This window comes from Chaetura pelagica, unplaced genomic scaffold, assembly GCF_000747805.2.
Source record: "Chaetura pelagica isolate M959 unplaced genomic scaffold, ChaPel_1.0 scaffold145, whole genome shotgun sequence".
Taxonomy (NCBI): domain Eukaryota; kingdom Metazoa; phylum Chordata; class Aves; order Apodiformes; family Apodidae; genus Chaetura; species Chaetura pelagica.
Genome location: NW_009953332.1, coordinates 743479 through 754356, shown reverse-complemented (window position 1 = coordinate 754356; position 10878 = coordinate 743479). Strand labels below are relative to the sequence as shown.

Here is a 10878-nt window from a genome sequence, read left to right as displayed (position 1 = left end):
GTTAAAAGCTGAAATGAAGAATTGCTGGAAATGACTGCAGATGGGAGACCTAAACTGTTTAAAATTTCTCTTTTGTTTTAGGTACGATGTATGTTAAATATTTGGGGTGTGATGCTCTTCATCAGACTATCATGGATAGTAGGACAAGCTGGCATAGGTATGGGTCTAATGCTATGATTTTATTTCAGTGACCTTTAAATGGGATCCAAAACAGAGTGTAGATCATGAGCTTACACTTTAAACAGGGGTAGAAAATTACCTTAATATTGTCAGTCTTAAGGTAATTTTCAGTCACTAAGCAGTAAGAAGTTACTTAGAGTTTTCATTTAGCTAGAAGGCATGTAATATAAAATTGACATTTGTAAGTCTTCAGTGAACTGCAGAGATAAACTTTTGATCTGTGGTTATTAAAATCTGGGAACAGACTTTGTAGCATAAAACATTTTTCTTCAAAGGTTTAGACTAGTATTGGGCTGCAGAAGATCAGCTACAAAAGGTATGTGTTTCCTTAAAGGTATAGAGAATATTTATCCAGTTTTGTTTGTATCCTGGAAACTTCTCTGTATAAAAAGGAGCAAAGAAGCCTCTTGCCTGCCTGTGTGGTACCATGCACAGTAGATTTGTGTTATATTTGAAAAGCTAAGTCTTGAAACCAAGCTAAGTTGATTTGTACATTTTAGTGGTTCTGGCCTTATACCATTTTTTCCCCCTCTTTTTCCAAAAGGTCTGTCTGTCTTGGTCATTGGAATGGCCACTGTTGTGACTACTATTACAGGACTGTCTACTTCAGCAATAGCCACAAATGGATTTGTAAGAGGAGGTAAACCTACTTTAATAAAGCTTTTAAAGCTTTCATTATTCTGAAGTGTACACCTTAAGGATGGAATTTTTAATTTATTTTCTGTTATTTTAGCATCAGGGAAAAACCAGTATGGGTGAAATGTATTCTGAGGAGCAGTCTTCCCTATGTTCTGTATTTGACTAAGCAGTCATGTAATTAATGAAAAGTCAATAATTAGCTTGATTAGATTTGACTGTTGGTGTTCTTTTCCACTGTGGAAGAAACTTAATCTATTATTAATTTTATGAATATAAACATTTTTAGAGATGCACATGCAAGAATAAATGGAGTTTTAATCATCTCCTGCAACTGTACTGGTTGGTTAAGAGTCTACATGTGTGATTGTATGTTCATCTCCCAAAACAAAACTATACCCTATACAAGGATAAGCTGTATCTATATGAGAGCATACAAAAGGATGTATGTTCTTGTTCTGTTGTGATTTTTTTACACCCAAAAGAAATTCTCCAAACTCTTTATTATCTCCAGCTTTCCTGAGGGTGATAGTTTTCATTCTCTTTCATGGTTTATCTGCTGTTGCCAGCAATTCCTACAAAATAGTTTCATGAGTGGTTGGTGCCATTGACATGCTCAAGCTGCTTTATGACATTACAGACTGCTACTAGTAGAAAAGGTGATGCAATTAAAATAGAAGCTTATAAAATTCTCTTGATTGAGAATGAAGAGAAAAAACTCATTATCACAAAGTAAACAGACCCAATGGGAAGGATCGCCTATGAATCTTAGAATTATATCAGACCTAGCATCCAAATGCCCTTCTTTTTTTTTTTTTAAATATCATTATACTTACCTGATTTTCCTGTTCTTATGAAATCTGTTTTTTCTAGTGTCACCCTTGCGAAATAATACTTCGCCACAAAATTCGAAGTGCTCAGTAGGAAGAACTGTAGAATAAAATCACAGTTGTTGTTATGAAAATCTTACATTACAGTAATTGTTTTCTCTTACGTTACCATTCTCATTTGCAAAGTATTTCAGAGCTGGATACCTCTATATATGTTGCACAATAGCTGTAATGCAGTGAAATTAACGATTTCCTGTTGCAAGTTTTCAATCTCTACAAAGTTTCTTCAGATAGGAGCAGAAGGATTTTGTTGTTTCTAGAAAGCTTAACCTTAAATTGGAGGAATATGCCTTTGATAATTTTTTTTTTAATTCTGCTCTAATGCTGAAGATAGTCAGCTTTCCATTTGTCACAAATGGTGCTTGAGAAGTTGTATTTATCAAGATCAAAAGTACAAATAATAGCTTTGAAAAACAGGGTGGACCTGTGATTATTTTGAGTTCTACTGAGGGGTAGAAAATTTCCCTTACAACAGAGCTTTAATAAACAGTTCAAGGAGGTTTGGAACTGTAGCTGGTTTTATTATAGCCTACATTGTCAGTTTCTTGAGCTCTAGCTAATGAAAATGTGTAATAACAGAACTGTGCACAACTGTTTGAGTAGTTTGAAATAAAAAGCCTAGTAATAGTGCTGCATGTGTTTTATAATTTGTTTGTTAACTGTAGAACTGGTTGCATTGCTGAATAATATGTTGTGGTACATGAGTCAGGTGACTAATTCCAACTGGTGTATTTTCTTAAAAACTTGAAATACATTCCTGCAACTTAAGCATGCATGTCCCTAAGTTACTGGGATTTGGGTTATTCTCCAACGCATCAGGGAAGAGGCAAGAACAAATAGCACCATTTTCATGTAAATTTTAAACTACTGATGTCTAACTACTGATCTCTAGGCTCTTTCATGTAGTGTGTTTGGATTTTTTTCCTCTCTTTTTTTTTTTTCAGGAGGGGCATATTACTTGATTTCCAGAAGTCTGGGACCAGAGTTTGGTGGCGCCATAGGTCTGATATTTGCATTTGCCAATGCTGTTGCAGTAGCAATGTATGTTGTTGGCTTTGCAGAGACAGTTGTGGAGCTGCTGAAGGTATATGCATTATAGTGGTTATATTGTTTACGTTGTCCTTTACATAAGTCATCTAATCACAGAATCATAGAATGCTTTGAGTTGGAAGGGATCTTTAAAGGCTGTTTAATCTATGCCCCCTGTAATCATCAGGGACATCTAAAGCTAGATCGGATTATTCAAAGCCCCATCCAAGCTGGTCTGGAACACATCTACGGAGGGAGGATTTCTGGGCAGCCTGTTCCAGTGTTTCACTGCCCTCATCATAAAAAGTTTCTTACTTCTGTCTAGTCTGAATCTACTTTCTCTTAGTTTAAAACTATGTCCTATTTCTATATACTACTAAAAAGTCCATCCCCATCTTTCTTTTAAGCCACTTTTAAGTACTGAATGCAACAATAAGATCTCCCTGGAGCCTTCTCCCCTCCAGGCTAAATAACCCCAACTTTCTCAGCCTGGCTTCATAGGAGAGGTGCTTCAGTCCTCTTAATGTATTTGTGGCCCTCTGCTGAACTTGCTCTAACAGGTCCATGTCCTTCGTGTGCTGAGAATTCCAGAACTGGGCACAGTACTGCAGGTGGGGTCTCACCAGAGCAAAGGGGCAGAATCACCTCCCTCAGACTGTGGGCCAGGCTTTTAATGCATCCCAGGATATTGTTGGCTTTCTGGGCTGCTTGTGCATATTGCCAGCTCATGACCAGCTTTTCATCCACTAGTTACCTCTGGTCCTCCCTAGCAGGGCTGGGCTCAAGCCCTTTGTCTTCCAGCCTGTATTACCTCTGGGGGTTGCTCTCACTGCTTAAAAGACATGGAATGAGGTACAAGATTACTACATATATATCAGTAAAATACTAGTGTAATTCAGTAGCTTTTGGGTGAAAAAAGATGATAATTGGTGTCAAATGGAAACTTCCTACACAGTTTATTGCCCTGAAAAAATACAATTTGTAATTCCTGGTAAACTCCAAGCTGGCTGTTAACAAGAAGAGTGGCAGTGTAGATTCATGATGCAGAATTGTTAGTTGTTAATTCCAAGATTCTTGAACTGTTTCTTGTGTTAGTAATTTATATGAAATGAATTTTCAACAGAGTTCTCCATATTGAAAACAGCTCCTTAAGTTAAACACAACCAAATATTATTGTCTGTTAGATGTTTTCATTAAATGTAATGTTGGGGAGAACTCAGCCATACTTTTGTAGCTGGGAACAAGTTTGGAATACATTAAAAGAAGTAATAGTGGTTGAAAAGTAGGAGCAGTGTAGGAGAAAGGGACCTGGGTGGGTCCTGGTGGACAGGAGGATGACCATGAGCCAGCAATGTGCCCTTGGGGCCAAGAAGGCCAGTGACATCCTGGGGTGTATTAGAAAGGGTGTGTTCTCCTCCCCCTCTATTCTGCCTTGGTGAGGCCACATCTGGAATGTTTTGTCCAGTTCTGGGCCCCTCAGTTCAATAAGGACAGGGAACTGCTTGAAAGAGTCCAGTGCAGAGCCACAAAGATGATGGAGGGAGTGGAACATCTCCCTTATGAGGAAAGGCTGAGGCAGCTGGGGTCTCTTGAGCTTGGAGGAGACTGAGGGGTGACCTCATAAATGTTTATAAATAGTTCAGAGGGAGCGTCAGGAGGACAGAGCCAGGCTTTTTTCAGTGAGGTCCAGTGATAGGACGAAGGGCGATTGGTACAAAGTGGAACGTAGGAGGTTCCACGTAAACATCAGAAAAAACTTCTTCATTGTGAGAGTGACAGAGCCCAGGGACAGAGTGCCCAGAGAGGTTGTGGAGTCTCCTTTGCTGGAGACATTCAAAACCTGCCTGAACATGTTCCTGTGTGATGTGCTCTGGGTGACCCTGCTCTGGCAAGGGGTTGGACTGGGTGATCTTTCAAGGTCCCTTCCAACCCCTAAGATTCTGTGATTCTGTGAAAAGTTAAATATATGTGGGGCAAGAGGGTAGCAGTTGCTTTGCTAATTAATTTCATTCTCTGGCTGTTGAAGACAGGCCATTCTGTGTGGGAATGGGATATGAGCAGGAATTACCATTTCCATTTAAAAGATTCAGTGATGTAAATCAAGGCAAAGCACAAATTAATTGTGTTCACACAAGGAATTAAAAATTACTCAATTTGTGGTATAATAACTGTATTAATAAATTACAGTAGATAAAATGATATTCTGCAGTAAAGAAGATAAGTACTCAAAGTATATGACACTGTCTTTTGGTTTTTTTTGTTAGGAAAATGGAGCATTGATGATTGATGAAATGAATGATATCAGAATCATAGGGGCTATCACAGTGGTTATATTGCTGGGTATTTCTGTTGCTGGAATGGAGTGGGAAGCAAAAGTAAGGAACTATCACCTTTTCTTGTATTCTCTGCCTGATTTTTATTCCATTTTCTACCTCTTATGTTTGATTTTTAAAAATATATTTAATGCACTCAGCAGTGTGTGCATGGTATGTTAAATTTAGTCAGTGGGCAGTTTTTATGTAGTAGCTCTCTCTCTAGCACTACCATGTGCAGGTCTGGACAGCATTTCAGACCTTAGACCATTTTGCACCACTAGACGCATTAGCATCTATGAGAACCTAAAATCCAGCATAATGTGCTCTTAATGACACTTTCAGTAGGTTATCACTGTTGTACTCTTCTGGGCAACTACAGTGCAACAAGAAAAGGAAAGAGCATTAGCATGGAAATTTTCCCTCACTGGGAACTTCAGATGATCTATGTGGATGGAAAATGGAGGGGTGGAGCTGAAGCCAATCTGAAGTGTGTAGTTTCTGCTAACACAAACGCAGTGTTTTCCACTCTCCTCTGGTTTTGTTTTCACTAGAAAACAGCCAGACAGCGTGATGGGTTTACTAGGCCCAGCACTGAGGAGGGTTGTGAACATTGGTGGTGATGAATGTGTAGGATGGAGAACCTATTTTCTTCATTTTGTTGTGGCTGCATAGTCTTAGGTCCATTCTCATTGTGGGAACACATATGTTCATCTTCTAGGATACCTTAATATAAAGGTTGCTCTATAAGTTTTCTCCATTGTTAGACAGCCTAGATTGCTTACTGCTTCTTGCTTTTTCTGAATATCTGTCCATGGGATTCTCAAAAGTAATTGAGTAAGACCCTCACTTGGTCTCCTTTCCCATTTGGTATTTGGTTCACAATATTTCCAGTTTTCTGCAATGAGAGGAAACTGAAGGAGCCTATTCATGTAAATGTTATAACAGTTTTTGCACTCCTGCCTGAAGATGATTATGATACTCGTAATAAATATGAGAGAGGGTTTTTTCTCATTGTTGCTTCCAGCCCTAGAAATAGGAATCTTAGAAAAAGGAAGTGAAGATTGAATTTGTAATGGTATCTTTATGCATTGGACTTGGAACAATACTGTCCTCCTTAATCTCAACCATTAATGTTTCTTTTGAATGAGATAGTTGTTACTAGCCCTCTAACCATTGTCATATAAAGTCACAAGATTATAATCTTGCTTTTGCTCTGTAGCATGAGCAATTCTATAACAATAGCTTGCATAGAAATACCCCTATTGTTTAATATTTCTATATCAAGCATAAACTGGTATCACTGCAATGGTATCTTATTAGGAAATAGGTACTTTTCAAAAATCCTGTGCTGAGTGCAAAAGTCAAGCTTTGTTGTCTTGGTTTCTGTACTGTGGAAGAAGGCAGGCAGGAGTGATGGTAAACAACTGAACCTGTCAAACAAGCACTTCATGTGAGTTAACATACAGCTAAGCTCAGCAAGACACTAATAGTTCCCTCTAGTTTAAAGTATCTATGATTCTCCCATGCTTTCCTATTGGCTTAGGGTATGCCTTGGAAAACGGGACAAGGGAAATCTGTAGCAATGCCTTTGAAGTAGATATAAAAGCTAAGAGAAACTGGGATTCCAGGGAAGCCTGCTTAAAAATGATTTTTCAGAGTTTGTGATCTCTTACCACTCAACTCTTGTTGAAGTCTTGGAAGCCACTTCTTTATTTGAGACTTCTGAATGTATGGAAGATATGCAGCTATTAGCTTCAGGGGAAAGCCTATGCTTGTTACTGGATAAAGCCATGTGTGGCAGTTGCATTGTGGTAGCTTCATGTTGAATGCCCTGGGGTTATTGAAGACTTCTCTAAGCACCCAGCTGCATCCTTATGCCGCTGACTTACTCTTTAGGCTTAGCAAAGGAGAGGTCTAAATATGATAAACAAAATGGTTTCTTCAGGTTGTCCCCTAGTTCTAATCTTGGCTGCCATGCTCTGCTATTGTTGTACTACACTGTTTTCTTTTTAGGCTGTGTGAACTATAAACTTTGTTTTGTAACAGACAGTAATGCCACAGTGCTATTGCATATTAAGTTCTGATCCTAGGCCTGAAAAAAAAAGGTCAAACTATGCACAGCTTCCCACAACCCACCAACGTATGTGTTTATTTGGCATCAAATAACACAGAGGTAATAGACCAGTGTGGTTGCTTATGTAGATGGAAAAGTATGCTTATTTTTATTTACCTAAACTTTTTGAGGTGTTGGATGGTTTAAAGTACTTCTTGTTCCAGTTGTGGGGTTTGTAATAGTTTTATCAAACTGTGGCTAAGAAGCTAGATTCTAATGAAAACTCTAAAGAAAATGAGAAATAAAAAGCAATTGTAGTAGTCTACAATTTATTTTCATAAAGAAGGGTTGAGAACACGAGAATTTAGCAGAATTAATCTAGTCCATTGCATAAAATAGCAAAAAAAAAAAGCTATTTGATTCCTGATGTAATAAAATTCCTAGTAAATATTGCATTATAAAGTATAAGGCAGAGTATTATGATCTTGGTTATTAAGGCAATACTCTTAGCATTTGTGTACATTTAGATCTTTTTCTTGTTAATTTCTTCTATCTACTAAAATCCATTTCTTCTGGAAGGCTTATGGAGAAAATAGAGATATATTCTTCAGAAGTATTTTGTCTTTCAAAAGTACAACTTTGAGGGGTATGGTAGAAACATACTCTCTTTTGAATGGATGTTAAACCTGAAATTCATTCCTGTTTCATTATTTAAAATCCTGGTACATGTTCACTCCAGCTTGTCTTATTTACTTGTGGAAAACAAACTGAGGAGACTAAGCTGAATTTCGAATCCAGTGAATATTTACATTTTAGAACACAACATTGAAACTTGAAACTGTGAAAAAACACGTTCTTCTGTCTGACTGCAATCATTATGTTTCAGGCACAGATAGTCTTACTGGTGATCCTTATACTTGCTATTGGAGACTTTGTCATAGGAACATTTATTCCTTTGGATAGCAAGAAGCCTAAAGGTTTCTTTGGTTATAAAGGTATGTCAAAACAGTTAGTTTTCTAAACAACACATAAACATCTAATTAAACATCTAAAATAGCTTGTGGTCCTATTTAACTATTGAGATTTTTTTTTTTATTCTTTCAAACTTAGGCAGTTTTGTCCCTTAAATCTGTTGGGCCAAAACATGGTCTGCCCATTTAGTACTGGTTATATTACATTTTAAAAAGCTAGATGATTCTTTTTAACTACTTCTGGTTTTAAAGGCTGTTTAAGTTTACTGTATTGACTACAATTTTGAGATGAAATGATGAATTAGGACCTTAAAGCTCTACACTTAATATAAGGTCATACAGCTGTGACTTAGCTTTTTCATAGAGCTATTAATAGCTGTAATAGGCTAATACTGTATGAATATTGATAGACTTACATCTTCTTCTACAGCTGAAATATTTATGGAGAATTTTGGACCAGATTTTCGACAAGAGGAAACGTTCTTTTCTGTATTTGCTATTTTCTTCCCTGCTGCAACTGGCATACTTGCTGGTGCAAATATCTCAGGTGATCTTGCGGTGAGTAGTGAATTAGCAAATATCGTTCACAAACGCTGAGTGTGTATTTATCTTTGTCATCACTGTCCACTGACATTTTTCTTTCAGGATCCTCAGTCAGCCATACCTAAAGGAACGCTGCTGGCCATCTTAATTACTACATTGGTTTACGTAGGAATTGCAGTATCTGTAGGTAAATAGAGAATGTTTTTAACTTTATCCTTTCACATTCATTCTGAGGATGTGTTTTGATACGGTTTATGTAATATGTAAAGTCATTATGTAATTGACTTTCATGAATGGAAAAGTAATAGCCAGAGGTTTCTAATTTTTATTGTTGGAGGTTCAGTTTTTAGCTGTTTTTTTAATTTCCTAAAATGAGTGTGATGTTTTTGTAAGACTGCTTGAGACTAAAGATAACAAAAGGCTTCATATGAATTTTTCATAATTTGTTGCAGTTATTTATGTTAAAAATATATACAGTTTAGCAGTGGGACAATTCCTGGATTAGGAAAGTGCATTTCCAGAAAATACTTACTGAAAAAACACTTGTATTAGTTTGAAGATTATGGTAGTCAGCTACCTACCTGAACTGAATGGTGGGATTATCAGCCCTCTGGTGAGAATGCATAAGCAGTAAGGTCTGAGTTGAGGGAGGAGAGTGAGTGGTACTTGAGTCTGACAAGCCCACTTCCCAAAGTTCTGTCACATTCAGAAACATTGCCTGTAGTTTTATTTTCATCTGGAAAGAGAAACAATCATAGACTGATCTGAGGCTTATATAACCTTATATAACCCACAGGGGTTTGAAATTCTCTGTAGAAATAGCCTTGGAGTTTGATGCCCTAGATAAGTTTTGCTCTAGAACGCCAGTGGTCAACCAGGTTTTTCCTACCCAAAACCATCATTTTAGCAACCTCAAGAATGTAAGATTATAATTATATCTCATGTATTTCTTGCCTATGATTGGAAATGTTTTTATTCATGTCACATAGGTTGCTTTCTGGCAGCAGTAAACACTTTTCCTATATGAAAGACCTTGCCTTATCTTAGGTGTGCTGCCTTTTGAATGAAATTCTCATTTCTAAGAGTACCATTGATATTGCCACTAATGATACTTCCTTTGCAAAGATACCAATCTTGCAAGTCAGCTTCTGTTGGCTAACATTGTGCTGTAGCTCTGCCAAATAGTTGCTCTGTAGTGATTGTGCTTTATGCAGCATAATGACTTACACTTACTTCCTAATTAGACTGACAGCCTGGACCTCTGCTACCAAATTTGAATCCTTTAGAACTTGAACTCACATGAGAGCAAAATGCTCATTAATGTTAATTTGTTAGTGGAATACTTTGATCATCTTTCAAACATGAACAACCTCATTTTTTATATTGAAAGGAACAGTTTTCAAAACCAACTGAACATGAAATTGTTTGATGCATCAGAAATGCCCTGTCTTAGTTGCCTCCTGTAACTTACACTTAGAAGTCTGCTAGTTATAAGTGGTCTGTTTAGCACTAAAAAGTGCTGTCGCAGAAGTCAGAGATTATGACAGGAGTGCAATTTTTTGAGGTGTTGGATTAGGAATCAGGCAAATACATATACTTATATTCCTTTCACCTCACACTATTCCCCACTGTAAGTTTCTAGAGCAGTGATAAGCAAGTCATTAAAACTTGAGAACTAGTAAATATCACTGAGCAGTGATATCTGAATGGGAAGATGATGTTCTGAATTTAGCTCAGTATATGCATGCTCTGTAGTAAGAGGGTTAAGAAGCTGCATAGAGAAGGCTTAGAAGAGGAAAATTGCTAGTCTTACTGCTCAAGCTATACAGCCTATTTAAAAAAAAAACCAACAGCTGTGAGGAGAAAGTGTGCAGAGTCATATTTTAGCAAGGGACTAATGCAGACATGCAGATGGCAGGTTGAGGATTGCATAAGCAACTTCTATATGAAAATTCTTGAAAGACATTTTAAAGAACACTTACTGCTTTAAAAACAAGGGAAGCTCTACTAAAACCTACAAACTTCTGAAAAGGGTTAGGACATGCCTTCTGTACATGGAAAAGGAAAACTAATTAATGAGGACCTAACTGTAGCTGCTTGTAGTACTGGAGAAGTAAAGCACTCTCAAATGCAGTCTGAAGGATTTAGGTAGTATTTCTGGAATTCTTGCTGGCTGCATGTAATTAGGGGATAACTTGATGCAGATGGTGTGTTAATTGGTCTTATAGCATGGAAAATCTTTGTTTGACTTTAGCAGGAAT

The 10878-nt window shown here is 37.3% G+C and overlaps 1 protein-coding gene across 1 annotated transcript in view; it reads left to right on the top strand.

The window, feature by feature from the left end:
• The window catches only part of SLC12A2 (solute carrier family 12 (sodium/potassium/chloride transporter), member 2), a 42918-nt gene that overhangs the window by 2502 nt on the left and 29538 nt on the right, over positions 1-10878 (top strand). The window contains exons 3-9 of the mRNA XM_009998164.1: positions 82-157; positions 725-820; positions 2651-2790; positions 5000-5110; positions 7990-8098; positions 8505-8632; positions 8720-8804. Coding sequence (XP_009996466.1) covers positions 82-157; positions 725-820; positions 2651-2790; positions 5000-5110; positions 7990-8098; positions 8505-8632; positions 8720-8804 — 745 coding nt within the window. The remainder of the gene's footprint in view (positions 1-81; positions 158-724; positions 821-2650; positions 2791-4999; positions 5111-7989; positions 8099-8504; positions 8633-8719; positions 8805-10878) is intronic.